The sequence below is a fragment of the Neomonachus schauinslandi genome, chromosome 5 (assembly GCF_002201575.2).
Source record: "Neomonachus schauinslandi chromosome 5, ASM220157v2, whole genome shotgun sequence".
In the NCBI taxonomy this organism is placed as follows: Eukaryota; Metazoa; Chordata; class Mammalia; order Carnivora; family Phocidae; genus Neomonachus; species Neomonachus schauinslandi.
The window spans coordinates 169476285-169495072 of NC_058407.1; the positions used below are offsets into that span (position 1 = coordinate 169476285).

General features: G+C 41.9%; 1 protein-coding gene across 1 annotated transcript in view; it reads left to right on the forward strand.

Moving 5' to 3' along the window:
- ZCWPW1 (zinc finger CW-type and PWWP domain containing 1) overlaps positions 1 to 18788 on the forward strand; it is a 32666-nt gene that overhangs the window by 12106 nt on the left and 1772 nt on the right. Inside the window, exons 9-16 of the mRNA XM_044915281.1 lie at positions 4432 to 4548; positions 5319 to 5439; positions 6273 to 6348; positions 6754 to 6858; positions 7816 to 7899; positions 8709 to 8775; positions 9208 to 9311; positions 18578 to 18638. Coding sequence (XP_044771216.1) covers positions 4432 to 4548; positions 5319 to 5439; positions 6273 to 6348; positions 6754 to 6858; positions 7816 to 7899; positions 8709 to 8775; positions 9208 to 9311; positions 18578 to 18638 — 735 coding nt within the window. The remainder of the gene's footprint in view (positions 1 to 4431; positions 4549 to 5318; positions 5440 to 6272; positions 6349 to 6753; positions 6859 to 7815; positions 7900 to 8708; positions 8776 to 9207; positions 9312 to 18577; positions 18639 to 18788) is intronic.

An 18788-nucleotide genomic window follows, 5' to 3' on the forward strand; every position in this document is an offset into this window, starting at 1 on the left:
AGTCCTCCTGGAGTAGGAAGGAGGAAGGGCAGTATCTGATAAATACAATCCATTTGTATGAAGTGAGGGAAAAGAATGGAGTGTCATCACAGGAAATAAGAGAGACCTAATCAAGATCGGGCCAGTCAGGGAATGCAGCTGTAAGGAGATGGCTGTTAAGCTGAAATCCGAAGGAGGAGCAGGAGTAGGAGAAAGAGTTTAGGGAGAGTGCAGTTTGGCATATTCTGGGTATTAAAAGGAAGTCAGTGTGATTGGCGTTTGGAGAGCAAGGAGAAGCAAGGCAGGAAAGTGGCTCTGGATGAATGTACAAAGTGAGGATTTTATCCTCAGTGCAGTGGGAAACTACTGATGAGTCTTCACCAGGGGAGTGATGTCATCAAATTAGTATTTTAAAAGGCTCCCTTTGGTGATTAATTGGCGAATGAAGTATGTAGGGGCAAGAGTAGACAAGTGAGTCCTAGGATTAGATACTTTGGTGGCTTGGAGGAGGATGATGGAAGTGGAAACAGAAGTGGATGGTTTTAAGATATGTTTTAGAGGTAAACTTGTCAAAACTTGGTAGTGAATTGGATATTGTGTGTGAGAGAGACGAGAATATGTTAAAGATGATTGGTTTCTGGCTTGAGCAGTTACATGAGAGAAGGTGGGGAAAAGTGGAGGAAGAACACATTGTGGGATAAGATCAAGCATTTGGGTTTGGGCCTGTTAGGTTTGAGATCTTTGTGAGACATCCAAATGGTGAAGTCAAAGAGCGAGGTGCCTGTAGGGATCTGGAGCTCAGAACAAAAGCTAGAAGTATTATTCATCTGTCTGTGGTCAGGTGTGGAGATGGGTCTCAAACCTGTAGGAACGGGCGAGCTCGCCTCAGGAGAAAGTGTAGCATGGGAGCAAAGGCCCGTGACTGGGCTTTGGGATCCCAACATTTGGAGACTGAGTGGAGAAGGAAGAGGAAAATGCCAGAAAGAGTGGAGGGGGCGGGAGAGGGCGAAACAGAAGGAGGAAGGATCACAGAACCCAAGGAAACAGGTGTCCACTGAAATGCTCTTTGTGTCTCTGTGCCATCAGTCTTCATTATCATAGAGCTGTGTCGTGAGCCTCAGTTTTCTGGAGCACATCATCCTCTCTTCTAAGTTGTTTGAAAGGAAACTTCAAAGAACCGTGTGTTGCTGTCATTAGAAATTTTATCCCAAGCCGCACAAATATACCTAGTTCTACATCATTAGGATGACTTTTCTTCATTCATTTGCTCACGAATATTCATTATTTTCACAACCAACCATTTATTTTATTAATCTGTGTTTACTTTTATGGTCCCTGGCCCCTTCTCCCACTCTTTTTTCTAGTCTTGGTAGGTCTCCTCTATAAACATCAAAAACTATCATTGGCAGCTCTTTTTGTTTTGTTTTGTTCTGGTTTGGCTTTTTTGGATGATATTGTTTTTATGTATACAAAGTTTCCAGATTTTATATTATCATATCAAAGACACAAGATGCCAGCACATAGTGATCAGAAGAAAACCCAGGTAGGAAGCCAACACAGAAGGTTCCAGTGGACCTGGGCTAGCCAGGCCTATGCAGAGTCCTGATACCACCGTCCATTGGCCCAGAGGCAGGGCTGGCTTGTTGGGCACCCTCACAGGAGGCCTGTGCCTGAGCCAGGTCCACAGGGGCTCTCTGTGGATTGCCCAGCGGCATCCGCCTCTAACTCCAAATTACAGTCCTTCTGTCTTGGTCCTTGCTCAGCTTTCTCTGGTTGCTGAGGCAGAAGGTAAAGATCTGTTTGGGCTAGACATTCTCATCGTCGTGGGACGGGGGTGGTAGCAGCGATGGAGGGGCTGCCCAGGAGCGCAGCGTGGAAGAAGGCAGGCCCCAAGTGGCATGGCTGCCTGTCACTGCAAGTCTTGCCTACCAGCATTACCAGAGGCGTGGATCTCACTGACCCACGGCAGTTGCTGTGGTGTCGCACATACGTGTGTGTTCCAGGCTCTGCTGCTGTCTTTTCAGACTAACGTATCGTTCCTGACCAGTGCTTTTTTCTTCAAATTAAATTAATTCAGAATGTGATGCATAATATGAACTACCTTGAAAGGACCCAAATAAAAGTCAACTGCTTCTCTGAGGGCCGATTTCAGGGGGATGGAGGGCATCCCTTATGTTCAGGCATGGAAGGTAAAACTTGACAGTGGGCAGATGAACTCATTGGAGAAACATATTGGTTGATATTGTTAATTGTGATGGTATGGTGTAGACTCATGTGCCTGGTTATGTGATATTTCTCTAGCAATGCTCAGTTGAATGAATGTAGGCACAGAAAAGGTAGAATGTGTTTATTCAAGGTTGTGTTGGGCCAGCTAGGTGGGAAGAAGGACGGAGGGCAAGGGAGTTGAAGATGTCTGCAAGAGAATCTAAGGAGTCAAACCTGAGTAAGTATAGTGAAGAAAGGAGGTCGCTACTAGATTGGGAAGAAGTTAGGGGCCAGTGGATTGGTGATCTAGATAAAGTGAAAGTTCCTTAGAGGTCTTTGGGCAAGTGAGGTGGAAGGATGGGGCATTTTTTAATCAGAGAGGGATGTTTGGATAAGTGGGTTCAAGGGTGTGTGAGGTCCCTATGGATGACTGAGTGGGGCATGCAGGAGGGGAGTGCATCACGAAAGTGAAGTGCATACTGAGGTGGCATGGAGGAAAAGACCAAGGAACTCAGAGAATGGGGTGCTTCTTTGAGTTACCTCTTGAGAACAGCAGTCATCTGGAATGAGGGCAGGAGATGGATAGGAGGAGGAGAAGGCTGAACCAGATGCCAGCATCTTTTCAAGGGAGACGAGAGGGTGGTGTAGTCCCATGGCATGGATCTCAAGGAAGGAAGGGTTTTTGTTTTTTTTTGTTTTTTTGTTTTTTAAGATTTTATTTATTTAGGGCGCCTGGGTGGCTCAGTCGTTGAGCGTCTGCCTTCGGCTCAGGTCATGATCCCGGGGTCCTGGGATCGAGTCCCGCGTCGGGCTCCCTGCTCGGCGTGAAGCCTGCTTCTCCCTCTCCCACTCCCCCTGCCTGTGTGTTCCTGCTCTCGCTATCTCTCTCTCTGTCAAATAAATAAATAAAATCTTTAAAAAAAAAAGATTTTATTTATTTATTAGAGAGAGAGAGCACACGAGCAGGGAGAGGGGCAGAGGGAGAAGCAGACTCCTGTCTGAGTGGGGAGCCCGATGCGGGACTTGATCCCAAGACCCCAAGATCATGACCCAAGCTGAAGGCAGATGCTTAACCAACTGAGCCACCCAGGTGCCCCAGGAAGGGTTTTCATAGGAAGGAGGATAGTAATGGTCTGGAAGTGGGGATGAGTAAGGATGATGCTGACCCCACTTTCTGGCCTGGGGTGTGAGAGAGGGAACAGACTCCGCTTAGAGGGCTGTGGGTGGGGTGGGGTCGGCTAGGGGTATTGTCATTAGTCCATCACCAGGTTTCGAAAAGGAGATGGATGTTCAGAGAAGTTGAAGATATGTGGATTTTTTGTTGCTCTTGTCTAGAATTCTAAAGAACATAGCGGAAGGGTTTGGGACAGAGAGAGGAGAGCCTGTGAGGGGCATTGGGTCAACTTAGCAGATGTTGGGATAAAGAAAGGTGGGGATAAGGGTTTGGAAGGTAATGGATGAAAGGAATGCTTGGCCTTTGAGCAAGGCCTGAAGTAAATGTGGTTGAGTTGGTAGGCTTATCTCTGTCTTTTGGAAGGGATTAAACTCAGGGCTGTTGGTCCCAAAGACTGCAACTTGGTGATTTGGTGACAGGTAAATCAGCTGGGACTCAGGAACTCTGGATGTTGTACACAAAAGAGATGCTGGTTAGCTCTTCAAAAGAACTTTCCAGTAGTGACAGGCCAGCAGAGAACGAGGCACTAGCTGGAAAAATGCTGGCCAAACTTTTCAAGAACTGTCAATACAGGAAACACTCCTTTTCTCCTCGGGGGAAGGAGAGATTAATAGTATGGCATAGGAGGGCGCCTGGGTGGCTCAGTTGGTTAAGCGACTGCCTTCGGCTCAGGTCATGGTCCTGGAGTCCCGGGATCGAGTCCCGCACCGGGCTCCCTGCTCGGCGGGGAGTCTGCTTCTCCCTCTGACCCTCCCCCCTCTCATGCTCTCTCTCTCTATCTCATTCTCTCTCTCAAATAAATAAATAAAATCTTTAAAAAAAAAATAGTATGGCATAGGAGAAAGATTGATATGTGAGACGTGGGGCCCAAGTTTAGCTCTGCCACCAATTTAGACTGATCTTCAGCAAGTCAATTATCTTCTCTGAGCTTAGTTTTCCCATTTATCAATCTAGGATTAGACTAGTTGATCCCTAAGGCTGTGTGATTTTGAAGGGAGTACATTGATTTTAGTTGGACTGAAGAAGGAAGGGCATATTTTTCTTTCATTTCAGTTTTTTTTTTCTACTTGCAGGTCAATGCCTCGTCTGGGTCCAGTGTTCCTCCCCAAACTGTGAGAAGTGGAGGCGGCTTTGTGGGAACATTGACCCCTCAGTGCTTCCTGATAATTGGTCCTGTGATCAGAATACAGGTAGATAGGACTGGAGATGGTTGGGTTTCTTTTGTTTGTTTGTTTGTTTTGTTTTTTAGTTTTTAATGGTTCTTCCCTTTCTTTCTCTGTATGTATCCCTTAGATTAAATATGTCATAGATGTAGTTATAATTCCAGGGGTCCTTGTAGTGTTTGGGAGAGAGGAAGGGATCATCCTGTCATATCAAGATGAATCTGGCATAATGGGCTAGAAGAAGACACCCTGAAGAGTTATGTTGTGGGAAGGGCCTGGGATCTAAATGTAGATTCTGAGTGAATTCCCCCTTCTTCAGCATTAGTCTGACCCGGTTGGTCCTGGCTAGATTGTTGGTATTGGGTTGGTGGATAAGAAGGGATATGGGATATATGGGGGGAAAGTAGGTGAGAGAGAGCCAGTGGCTTAGAATTCTAGAATGTTTGAAACCACTTGAAAGAGATTATGATGATCTAAGCCCAGCCCAATTATTTTCACAGATGAGATAACAGAGTCTCAGAAAAATGACTGTCATGATGTTATATAGATGGAAGCAGTGTCAGATAATGTGGGATATAGGCCGAAGTTTGGAATCTCTGTAAAGTACAAGGAGGCAGCACTCCTCCTCTACCTGTAGCTGCATATCCTCCACGGGTCTTTGTTCTTCCTCCATGCCTGTTTCCCAGGTGCCCTTTTGGTCCCACCTGCTGCGTATTCTTGTCCTCTCTCCTGCCCTTATCCAGATTTTTCTCTGATGGGGTTCTTTCCTTCCCTTCATTCCTTCTCTCTTTTGCCAGACTTGAGGTATAATCGCTGTGACATCCCTGAGGAGTCCTGGACAGGGCGTGAGAGTGATGTGGCCTATGCCTCCTACATCCCAGGATCCATCATCTGGGCCAAGCAATACGGTTACCCCTGGTAGGGCACCATGGCATAGTCAGAGCATCCTTCATGAACTTGGAGGTGGTAGATTCAAGCAGAGAGGGAAGGAAATGGAGAGTATTTATAATGGAAATGGTACCTGCCTTAGAAAGAACATGGGATGAGGGAAAAGATAAAGTCCCAAGCCTGGAGGCTTTGAAAGAATGCATTTTCTAGAGGTTTCACAGGGAGGTATCTCCCTGGAAGAAAAGGTCTACCAATTCTACCCTGAGTGGATAGAAAAAGGAAGGTGGCTTTAAGGCATTTTTTTTTTTTTAAAGATTTTATTTATTTATTTGACAGAGAGAGACACAGCAACAGAGGGAACACAAGCAGGGGGAGTGGGAGAGGGAGAAGCAGGCTTCCCGCGGAGCAGGGAGCCCGATGCAGGGCTTGATCCCAGGACCCTGGGATCATGACCTGAGCCGAAGGCAGACGCTTAACGACTGAGCCACCCAGGCGCCCCGAAGGCATTTTTTAAACATTGAGTTATGACGTATTTATAAAGTAGAGAGAATGAAGATGGGTAGGATGGTTTCTTCTCTGGAGATGTCCCTAATCAGAAGATTTTTTCTCAGGGTTGATGGAAGGCCTAGAAGGGTAAGATACTCTTACTAGGAAGATTTTGAGTTTCTTTGTACAGTGATAGAAGTCTCTTTAAGTCATTTGTTAGACTACTGATGGAGATCCACAAGGAGGGGTCTGTCTTTGAGATCCTTTTTTTTTTGCAAAACCTATTTCCCCTTTCTGTACATGTGTATTGATGAGTTTGTGTTGTGTTCATCTAAACCCTTCGTCTTCTGTCCCCTAAACCTGTTTGTTTTCTCCAGGTGGCCAGGCATGGTAGAATCTGATCCTGACCTGGGGGAATATTTTCTTTTTGCTTCTCATCTTGATTCCCTGCCGGTGAGTTTTCCTGGCTCAGGCCAAAGTAATGAGCAAATCCATCCTAACAGGTGTACAGAATTAGAAACAGACATAGCCAGCAGACATCAGCAGAAACAGACACTTAACTAGAGTGACAAAGACAGAAATAACTACCCACATATAAAAATAAACTTGTATCTAATTAAATATTTAATCATTACTAGGACATTTATGGTTCTGATAAATGTGCGTTGGTTAGGATTCCTGAGGTCAGGACGGAAGAACAGACTGAGGTAGGGTAGGTGGGTCAGGTTTATGGCATCAGATGAGGCCCAGCACCTCCTTCCTTTTATGAATCCTCAGTTCTTCCCCCACCTTTTCTGGCTAGAGGGCCAAAGCAAGGAGAAGGACAAGAGGCCGTAAGAAAACCATTTTTTATTTCAGTCTAAATACCACGTGACATTTTTTGGAGAAACAGTCTCTCGTGCTTGGATCCCAGTCAACATGCTAAAGAACTTCCAGGAGCTGTCCCTGGAGCTAGCTGGAGTGGTAAGCAACCCCTGGGGGTCAGTTGTGATACAGGGAACCCGAAAACTAAATCTGCCTTTTATTTAACCTGATTTTCTCCCAGGGGAAGCTGTGTTGGGAGGAAGTCCCATGTCTGACCAAGTGTGCAAAGGTGAGGTTATTCATGAGGGACTCTTCTTTCTACCCAGGATTGCAGCGGGATAATGATTTTTCTTAGTCTCCTTCCTTGCCTGCAGGTAGGGGGTCTTCCTGAAGACTGGAGTTTTCTACAGTTTAGCCAAGGCAGGTGTGGCAGAAATGAGGGCACATATCAACTCAGGGTTTCTCAGTCAGGTACCATTTGGGGCCTGATAATTCTTTGTTGTGGAGGGCAGTCCTATGTATTTTAGCATGTTTAACAGCATCCCTGGCCTCTACTGACATCTAGCCAGGGGATGCTACTGCCTCTGACCTCAGTTGTGACAACCAAAAAAAATTGTCTCTAGACATTGCCAGATATCTTCTGGGAGGCAAAACCTTCCTTGGTTGAGAACCACTGAATGAACTAAATAATATTTCCTGCCTATAATCACTTTGGGCTCAGCCAGCCTTAGAAATAAGCAGAGGCCCAGCAGCTCTGGGGCCTTCAAAAATTAAGCAGTATTAAACCAAGTTGCTGGATCTGAAGAAATTTGTGAGAAGCTTAAAAGTGGAATCACCTGAGCTCCTTTAATCTTGCCTCTCCAAATTTTCATGGGATTTACTGTGGAGAGGACACCAAAATGTTGGTTGACTGTATTGCTAGCAACTGGTAACAGGTTTGTTATGGGGGGATAAAGGGAGATTGTGTCTCTAAGCTCAAAAGATTAAGAATAGGAGTATCAGATCAATATCAGAAACTGGAAATAAACATAGTTAAAGATCATGTCTGGTGAGTAGCAGTACGTTGGAGTCACTTCTTAAATATTTATCATTGACTTTAATCTTCCTCTATTTCAGAAAAAGTGCAGGAACAAGGACTGCAACCAGAAGCTGGGAGCAGCCCTGATGATGGCTCAAGAGGCAGAACAGATCAGTATACAGGTGAGTGTTCAGACCACACACGTGCTCCTCTTTGGGACTTGGGACACAAAGCAAACCATGTACTCTCTACTACAGAAAAGTGGCTCGTCCTTCCCCATCATCCTGTCTTAGTCTTAGAATTAGTCTTTTCTTCCCAGGCCAGATTCCCTTGACTTCTTAAATCATTTATTCTTGGGGCGCCTGGGTGGCTCAGTTGGTTGAGCGACTGCCTTCGGCTCAGGTCATGATCCTGGAGTCCCGGAATCAAGTCCCGCATCGGGCTCCCTGCTCGGCGGGGAGTCTGCTTCTCCCTCTGACCCTCCCCCCCCCATGCTCGCTCTCTCTCATTCTCTCTCTCTCAAATGGATAAATAAAATCTTTTAAAAAAATCATTTATTCTTTCCCCTACCCTTGGACAAATGGGATCTTCTCTCATCCCACAGAGAGACAGTTTATAGTAGGGGGCATCCTACCTCCCTATTTAACTTTAGATCTCAGATGTATGTGTCTTAACCTCTCTCTTATGCAGGGTCAGTGTTTACCCTCAAATTCTGCCTTTGGGGGTGCAGTGGAGAATGACAAACTGAATTATAAATAAACTGGAAAAAAGAGATTATAGTAATATAGCATATAATTATATAACAATATAAATATTATAAAGATAATATAATAGTTAATCTTCACAGAAATTGAGATAAACAGAACATGAAATTTCAAGTAAAAATGGTATAGAATATGAGTATAAAGTCCATAACTAAAGTCTTAAAGACAGAGAGCAAAAATCATCCCTGGGAGATAGTGGATGATGCTTTTTTTCTTGGTTTCCTCAGGAACGGGTTAACTTGTTTGGTTTCCGGAGCCGATACAATGGATCTGACAGTAGTGGGGAAGGAAAAGGTAGGGTCAATAGGAGGATGAGGACTAGAGAAGGAGGTGAGGAGAGGACATAGAGAGGGAGGTCCTTCATGAGGGCAGCAACTGAACCTTTATTTTATATCCAGTGTCATCCACCTAGTTCTGGATTCTCTAACAGGAGGCTCTGCATGAATGCCATTGACCAAGTGTCCAGGGTGGATGGATGGATAAATGGATGGGTGAAGAGAGGAATGGAGAAAAAAAGAGGGTAGGAAGGGAGGGTGCGTGTTGAAGAGTGGTGGGACTTTGGAAAAGGTGGTGCCGTGATAATCTAGGGCCATGTTTTATGGAGAAAATGCCACTGGGACATGAAAGGCAGAGTTAGAAGACTGCTTCTCTGGGATCAGCACCATTAACTCATCATCTAATTTATTGGATAAATTCTTTAGCCTTTCCTTCCTATTCCTGTTCTAGACTTAAGTCTTTCTGGGGCTAACAGCCCAGATTCCTGCATGGAGAAAGAAGAGGAAGAGTCAGAGTTGGAGACGGAGGAGTTGGAAGAGGAGGAAGAGAAAAAAGTAAGATTGATCTTGGGGATTGCTTTTAGGAGATTCCTGTAGGATGTCTGGTTGGCATGGATTTATACTTACTAGGGGACCATCCTGTGCCTGGCTTAGGGTGGCCCTGACTAGCTGGTCTTATCTCTTAGGGGTCTTCAGGGAAGGGGACTCTCCTCTTTCCTCAGTTATTCTCTCTAATATATCACATTTCTAGGAACTTATTTCTTGGTTATCATCTCAGTTCTTAACGTAGTGCTTTGGTTCTTACTAGAGCAATTTCAGCGAATAGCAGGTTGCCTCTCTTCACTCTCGGTCCTCCCTTGTGTGGACCCTTAATCTTAAGTGTCTTAATAGTCATTCACTTGCCTCCTTAGGCTCTTTTCAAGCATATGAAATATAGATTTTTAAAAAAATTTTAAAGGGGCGCCTGGGTGGCTCAGTCATTGAGCGTCTGCCTTCGGCTTAGGTCATGATCCTGGGGTCCTGGGATTGGGCCCTGCGTCAGGCTCCCTGCTCGGCAGGAGGCTTGCTTCTCCCTCTCCCACTCCCCCGGCTTATGTTCCCTCTCTCCCTGTGTCTCTCTCTGTCAAATAAATAAATAATTTTTTAAAAAGATTTATTTATTTATTTGAGAGAAAGAGAGAGAGTATGTGTGTGGGATGAAGGGGAGAATGCAGGGGACGCAGAAGGAGAGGGAGAGAGAATCCCAAGCAGACTCTGTGCTGAGTGGGAGCCCAATGCAGAGCTTGATCGTATGACCCTGAGATAATGACCTGAGCCGAAACCAAGGTTGGATGCTTTAACTGAGTCACCCAGGTGCCCCAGCCTGAAATACAGATTTAAAAAAAATACTTAAGACTTTTTTAAAGAGTGGTTTTAGGTTCACAGCAAAATTGAGAGAAAAGTACAGAGAGTTCCCATATCCCTCCTGTCTCCACACGTGCATAGCCTTTCCCATTATCAACACCCCCACCAGAGTGGCGTATTTGTTTACAGTTGATGAACCTACACTGGCACATTATAATCACCCAAAGTCCATTGTTTACAGTAGGGTTCATTCTTGGAGTTGTTATATTCTATGGGTTTGGACAAATATAGAACAATATGTATACATCTTTATAGGATCATACAGAATATTTTCACAGCCCTGAAAATCCTGTGTGCTCTACCTATTCACCCCTCTCCCCGCAACCCCTGACAACCCCTAATCTTTTTATTGTCTCAATAGTTTTGCCCTCTCGAGAACATCATATAGTTGGAATTAGACTGGCTTCTGAGAAATATACATTTAAGTTTCCTTCATGTCTTTTCATGGTTTGATAGCTTGTATCTTTTTTTTTTTCATCTGAATTTTTCCATTTTCTGGATGTACCATATTTATTTATTCCTTCACTTACTGAAAGATATCTTGGTTGCTTCCAAATTTGGACAGTTATGAATAAAGCTGCTATGAGCTGCTGCATACAGGCTTTTGTGAGAACATAAGTTTTCAACTCCTTTGGGTAAATACCAAGGAGCTTGATTGCTGGATTGTACGGTAAGAGTATGTTTAGTTTTGTAAGAGAACAAACTGTCTTCCAAAGTAGCTATACCATTTTGCATTCCCATCAGCCTTGAATGAGATTTTCTGTTGTTCCACATCCCTGCCAGTATTTGGTGTTGTCAGTGTTCCAGATTTTAGCCATTCTAATAGGTGTGCAGTGGTATTTCATTGTTGTTTTGATTTGCATTTCCCTGATGACATATGATCTGGAGCATCTTTTCATATTCCTATTGGCCATCTGTACATCTTCTTTGGTGACGTGCCCATTAAAATGTTTGGTCCATTTATTTAATTGTGTTATTTGTTTTTTTTATTGTTGAGTTTTATGAGTTGTTTATATTTAGATAACAGTCCTCAATCAGATGTGTCTTTTACCAATATTTTCTCCCAGTCTGTGGCTGGTTTTCTCATTCTCTTGACATTGTCTTTTGCGGAGTGGATATTTTTAATTTTAATGAAGTCAGTCTATTAATTGTTTCTTTCATGGATCGTGCCTTTGGTGTTGTATACAAAAAGTCACTGCCATACCCAAGGTTATCTATATTTTCTCCTATGTTATCTTCTAGGAGTTTTACAGTTTTACATTTTTACATTAGATCTATAATACATTTTGAGTAAATTTTTGTGAGGGGTGTAAGGCTGTGTCTAGGTTCATTTTTTTTGCATGTGGATGTGCAGTTGTTCCAGCATATTTGTTGAAAAGACTGTCATTGCCTTTGCTCTTTTGTCAAAGATCAGCTGACTATTTTTATGTGGGTCTATTTTGGGGCTCTCTGTTCTGTCCCATTGACCCATTTGTTCTTTTGCCAATTCTACACTGTCTTGATTACTGTAGCTTTATAATAAGTATTAAAGTTGGCTAGGGTCAGTCCTCCAGCTTTGTCCTTCTTCAGTATTGTGTTGGCTATTCTGGGTCTTTTGCCGTTCCATATAACTGTAGAATCCGTTTATTGATACCTACAAAATAACTTGCTTGGGTTTTGTTTGGAATTGCGTTGACTCTATATATCAAACTGGGAAAAACTGTTGAAATATTAAGTCTTCCTGTCCACAAACATGGAATATCTATTTATTTAATTCTTTGGTTTTATTCATCAGAGTTTTGTAATTTTACTCATATAGATCTTGTACATATTTTGTTAGAATTATACCTAAGTATTTAAATTTTTTGGTGCTACTATAAAGGGTTTTGTGTTTTTAATACCAAATTCCATTGTTCATCGATGGTATATAAGAAAGTGATTGACTTTTATATATGAACCTGTATGCTGCAACCTTGCTATAAATGTTTATTAGTTCTGGAGTTTTTGTTGATCCTCTTGGATTTTTCTGTGTAGGTGATTATGTTATCTGCAAACAGAGATAGTTTTCCGGTTGATCCTTGAACAGGTTTGAATTATGCGGGTCCACTTATATGTGGATTTTTTTCCCCATAAATATAGTGCAGTACTGTAAATATATTTTCTCTTCCTTATGATTTTAATATCTTGTTTTCTCTACCTTTATTGTAAGAATACAGTATATAATACATATAATGTACAAAATACATGTGAATCATCTGTGTTATTGGTAAGGCTTCCAGTCAACAGTAGGCTATTAGTAGTTAAGTTTTGGGGGAGTAAAAAATTATACACAGATTTTCCACTGTGTGACGGGTCAGCTCCCCTAACCCCTGCACTGTTTAAGGGTCAACTGTATTTATGTCTTCCTAATGTCTCTATCCTTTATTTCTTTGTCTCACTCCATTAGCTAGAACTTCCAATATGATGTTGAAAAGGAGTGATGAGAGGAGACATCCTTGCTTTGTTCCTGATCTTAGGGGGAAGGCTTCTAGTTTCTCAGCATTAAGTTCCTATATTAGTTATAGGTTTTTTGTTTTTTTTTTTAAGATTTTATTTATTTATTTGACAGAGAGAAACACAGTGAGAGAGGGAACCCAAGCAGGGGGAGTGGGAGAGGGAGAAGCAGGCTTCCCGCGGAGCAGAGAGCCTGATGCGGGGCTTGATCCCAGGGCCCTGGGATCCTGACCCGAGCCGAAGGCAGATGCTTAACGACTGAGCCACCCAGGCGCCCCAGTTATAGGTTTTTTTGTAGATGTTCTTTGTCAAGTTGAGGAAGTCACCCTCTCTTCCTAGTTTACTGAGAGTTTTGACCATGAATGGGTGTTGGATTTTGTCAAACGCTTTTTCTGTGTCTATTGATAGGATCATGTGATTTTTCTTTTTTTTTGCCCCTTGATGTGATGGATTACATTAATTGATTTTCAAATGTCAAACCAGTCTTGCATGCCTTGAATAAATCCCATTTGTTCATGGTGTATAATTCTGTTTATACATTGTTGGATTTAATTTACTAATATTTTGTTGAGGATTTTTTTATCTCTTTTCATAAGAGATACTGGTCTGTAGTTTTTTTGTAGTGTCTTTGACTGGTTTTGGTATTCAGGTAATGGTGGCCTCATAGAACGAGTTAAGAAATATTCTCTGCTTCTTTTCTCTGAAAGAGATTATAGAGAATAGGCATAATTTCTTCCCTAGTTTGATGGAATTCACCAGTGAACCCATAGGTCTGGTGCTTTCTGTCTTGGAAGGTTGGCTACAGGTTACTGATTCAATTTTGTTAATAGATATAGACCTATTTAGATTGTCTGTTTCTTCTTGTGTGAATTTGGACAGATTATATCTTTTAAGGAATCGGTCCATTTCCTCTTGGTTATCAAATTTGTTTGCATAGAATTATTCATAGTATTCCTTTATTATCCTTTTAATGTTCATGGACTCTAGTATATTGTCTGATATCAGTAATTTGTTTCCTCTCTCTCTTTTTCTTGGTTAGCTTGGCTAGAGGCTTATCAATTTTATTGATCTTTTCAAAGAACCAGCTTTTTTGTTTCATTGGTTTTCTCTACTAATTTCCTGTTCTCATAATCCCATCAATTTCTACTCCAATTTTTATTATTTCTTTTCTTCAGCTCACCTTTTTAAAAATTTTAACTGTTAATTTATTTGATTTTTGAAGGTGAAAAACTATTTGAGGAATCAAGTCAAACACTAATTGGGAATTGTGGTGGGGAAACACAAGGCTCACTTTGCTAACAAGCAGTATTTGCTGGAAGAATTTCAGAAAACAGTGCCAAGAGGCCAGCCTAGCTGTGTGGCCCTAAGGGAAGTCACAATATCTGAAACCCCAGATCTGCTTATCTGTAAAATGAAGAGATTAGGCCAGGTGACCTCATGACCTCTAAATGTCCTTCCAGAACTTAATTTCATCCTGCTAGGCTCAACAATTAAGGGCAAAGCACCATAGGGAAAGTGCTGTCCACTCAGGAGCCACACAGAGAAATTAAGAATTTTTAGAAAAAGCTTCAGGGATCTCTGTCATCACTTCATTCAATCTTCAGCTCACTTTGGATTTAACTTGCTCTTCTTTTTCTAGTTTCCCAAGGCTGAAACTTCGACTGCTGATTTTAGATCTCTCTTCTTTTCTAATATATGTGTTCAATGCTAAATTTCCCTCTAAGTACTGCTTTTGCTGTATCCCACAAATTTTGATAAATTGTGTTTTCTTTTTCATTTAGTTCATATTTTAAATTTCATTTAGTTCCATATTTTAAAATTTCTCTTGAGATTTCTTCTTTGACCCATGTGTTATTTAGAAGTATGTCATTTAATCTTTATGTATTTAGGGACTTTTTAGTTATCTTTCTGTTACTGATTTCTAGTTTAACCGTGTTGTGGTCTGGGAGCAGACACTGTATGATTTCTATTATTTTAAATATGTTAAGTTTTGTTTTATGGCTCAGAATGCAATAAATTTTGGTGAATGCTCCATGTGAGCTTGAGAAGAATATGTATTCTGCTATTGAATACAATGAAGTAACTTGTAGATGTCACTTATATCCCGTTGACTGATGGTGTTGTTGAGTTCAGCTACGTCCTTCCAGATATTCTGGTGTCCATGGATCTATCCATTTTTGATAGAGTGGTGTTGAAGTCTCCAGCTATGATAGTGGATTCAACTATTTCTTTTTGCAGTTCTGTCAGTTTTTGCCGTATGTGGTTTGGTGCTCTGTTGTTAGGCTCACTTTAAGGATTGTTGTATGTTCTTGGAGAATTGACCCCTTTATCATTATGTAATGCCATTCTTTATCCCTGATAACTTTCCTTGCCTTGAAATCTGCTTTGTCTGAAATGAAATAGCTACTCCTGCTTTCTTTTGATTAGCGTTAGCATGGTGTATTTTTCTATTTACTTTTATAGTGTGTATATATATATATCTTTATGTTTAAAGTAGACTTCTTGTAGACAACATATAGTTTGGTCTGTTTTTTAATCTACTCTGACAATCTGTGTCTTTTAATTGGTGTATTTATTTTTTATTTTATTTTTTTTTTAAAGATTTTTTATTTTTATTATTTATTTGACAGAGAGACACAGTGAGAGAGGGAACACAAGCAGGGGGAGTGGGAGAGGGAGAAGCAGGCTCCCTGCAGAGCGGGGAGCCCGACGCGGGACTCGATCCCAGGACCCCGGGATCATGACCTGAGCCGAAGGCAGTCGCTTAACCGACTGAGCCACCCAGGCGCCCTAATTGGTGTATTTAGACCATTAACATTCAAATTAATTATTAATATAGTTAGATTCATATCTACAATATTTGTTACTATTTTCTATTTGTTGCCCTTGTTCTTTCTTCTTATTTTTGTTTTCCACTCTTTTTCTGCCCTAAGTCTGTGTGTGTGTGTGTGTGTATTTTTAAGATTTTATTTTTTAAGTAATCTCTACACCCAACGTGGGGCTTGAGCTTAAAACCCCTGAGATCAAGAGTCTCATGTTCTACCAACTGAGCCAGGCAGGCACCCTCCAAGTGGTTTTTTGTTTTGTTTTGTTTTTGGAGAGAGGAAAAGTGTGTGTGCAAGTGGTGGGGAGGGGCAGAGTAAGAGGGAGAGAGAGAATCTTAAGCAGGCTGCATGCTCAGGGTGGAGCCCCACTCAGGGCTTGATCGTATGACCTTGAGATCGTGACCTGAGCCAAAACCAAGAGTTGGGTGCTTAACTGACTGAGCCACCCAGGTGCCCCTCCCCACCCTGCAAGTGTTTTTAACTGAGCATTTTATATGATTCTATTTTCTCCCCTTCCTTAGCATATCAGGTTAAGATGTTCTTTTCCTTTGGCTTTTTCTGGGCTTTTTCTTTTTTTAAAGTTATTAAATTCCAGGCAGTTAACATACAGTGTAATATTAGTTTCACGTGTACACTCTAGTGACTCAGCACTTCCATACATCACCCGGTGCTCATCACAATAAGTGTACTCCTTAATCCTCAGGGCTTTTTCTTTATCTTTGATTTTTTATAGTTTGTAGATAACATGCCTACATGTGGTTCTTTGGCATTTATCCTTCTTGGTGTTCTCTGAGCTTCCTGAATCTGTGGTTTGGTGTCTGAGAAACTTCTCAGTCATTATTGTTTTTAATTATTTCTTGGGTTTCTTTCTTTTTTTTCTTCTCCTTCTGGTATTCCCATTGTGCATATGTTACACATTTTACAGTTATCCCACAATTCTTGGATATGTTAGTGTGTTTTTTTTTTTTTCTGTCTTTGTTCCCTTTGCTTTTCAGCTTTGAAGTTTTCTGTTGAGATAACCTCAAGCTCAGGGATTCCTCCTCGTCCATGCTCAGTCTACTAATAAGCCCATCAAAGACATTTTCTGCATTTCTATTACAATGTTTTTGATCTCTAGCACTCCCTTTTGATTCTTTCTTAGGATTTTCATCCTTTTGCTTACATTGCCCATCTGTTCTTGCATGCTATTTTATCCATTAGAGCCTTTTGCATATTAATCATATTTGATTTCAGTTTCCAATCTGATAATTCCATGCCATGTCTGGTTTTGATATTTGTTCTGTCTCTTCAAATTGTGTTTTTTGCCTTTTGATATGCCTTGTAGTTTTTTCTTGATTGCCAGACACAATGTACCAGGTAAAAGAAACAGTTGTAAATATGCCTTTTTTTTTTTTTTAAGATTTATTTATTTATTTTAGGTGGGGAGAGGGAGGGAGTGTGTGAGTGGGGATAGGGGCAGGGGGAGAGAGAATCTTAAGCAGACTCCCTGCTGAATGTGAAGCCTGATTCGGGCTTGATCCCACAACCCTGAGATTATGACCCAAGCCAAAAATCAAGAGTCAGACGCCCAACCAACTGAGCCACCCAGGCACCCATAAATATGCCTTTAGTAATGTGGTCGTAAGGGTCAGGGGAGGGGATGTGTTCTATAGTCCTACTATTAGGTCCCATGTCTTTTTTCTTTTTTAAAAAATTTAACTTATTTAAGTAATCTCTATACTCAATGTGGGGCTCGAACTCACAACCCTGAGATCAAGAGTTGTACCCTCTTCTGACTGAACCAGCCAGGCAACCCTAGATCTCATGTCTTTAATGAACGTGTGCTCTGGACTGTGAACTTCAAAGTGTTTTTAGTGTTTCCCCCCCATACACACACACCCCCGATTAGGTGGGACAGGATGGTTAGAGTGGGCTGGGGTTAAATATTTCTCTTCCCCCTGGACAGTCAGGCTCTGATAATATCCTGGTAGATTAGGCTGTGGTTAACTAGTTTCTCCTGAGAGCAGGCCTTTGTCAGAAGGATAGAGTGCTCTGGTATATTTCAAAATGGTTCCTTTTGCACTCCTCCTGCTGGAAGCATGAAGGGATTTTTCTCTGATATTTTATGTGAGAACCTGGTCAGATTCCTGGAGGTCAAACTCACAAAAGTCTGGGAGCACCTATAAGACTGGGCACCACTGGAGTTTTTAACTCCCAGACTTGTCTGCATTGAACAATTTATTTAGTACTGTTGAGGTTTTCTTGCCCTGGAACTGGTTCTTGTGAGAAGTACTGGTTCTTCTGCTTCTGAGTCTGTGCTCTGGTAAGTTATGTCTTCCTGCATTTGCCTCTCTGTCTCTTCAGGGTTGGTGGCCCTGTGTCCTTCCCTCTTTGATCAAAACAAAAAGAGTTGTTGATTTTTCAGTCTGTTCAGCTTTTTTACTTGTTGTTAGAACAGAGTGATGACTTCCAAACCCCTTACATGTATAACTGGAAACTGGAAGTCCTGAAATACAGATTTTTTACTTTCTCTTTTAATCATTTTCTTATTGAGGAAAAATTGGCCTGTAACATTATATAGGTTTCAGGGGTACAACATTGTAATTCAATATCTACATGCACTATGAAGTGATCAACACTAAGAGTCTAGTTATTGGTTTAACTTTTAATTTAACAGTTTTTTTTAAATCATGTTCATGGCCTAACTTTATTTCTTTCTCTTGTGCATAAAGCCTTGTACTGACTAATACCAAATAGAATGGAAAGGAGAACAGTTTTATCTTTGTTGTCATTGATTTAAACAGTATCAGGCTACAGAACCCAATGTGACTCCCCTAACCACCCATCATTTCTGTAGCATCCCACTCTATTAAAAACACAATTAGGGCGCCTGGGTGGCTCAGTTGGTTGGGCGACTGCCTTCGGCTCAGGTCATGATCCTGGAGTCCCGGGATCGAGTCCCGCATCGGGCTCCCTGCTCGGCGGGGAGTCTGCTTCTCCCTCTGACCCTCCCCCCTCTCATGTGCTCTCTCTCTCTCTCTCTCTCATTCTTTCTCTCAAATAAATAAATAAAATCTTTTAAAAAAAAACACAATTATATGACTTCATTTGTATTTTCTTATTTTTCTCTCCCATTCTCAGGACCCGACTTTGCCCAGTCCCAAGCCAGCCAAAATTCAGACCAAAAAACCCAAGGCAAGAGGTAAGCAAGCCAGCTGGGAACAGGTATATGTGGCCATTAAGGCAGAGCAGAAGCAGACAGTGGGAGGGTCTGCAGGTCACCGGATCTTACTGACTGTCTCAGCTCTAAACTCTGCAAAAATGGTCAAGATTCCTACTAGTGTCACCAGGG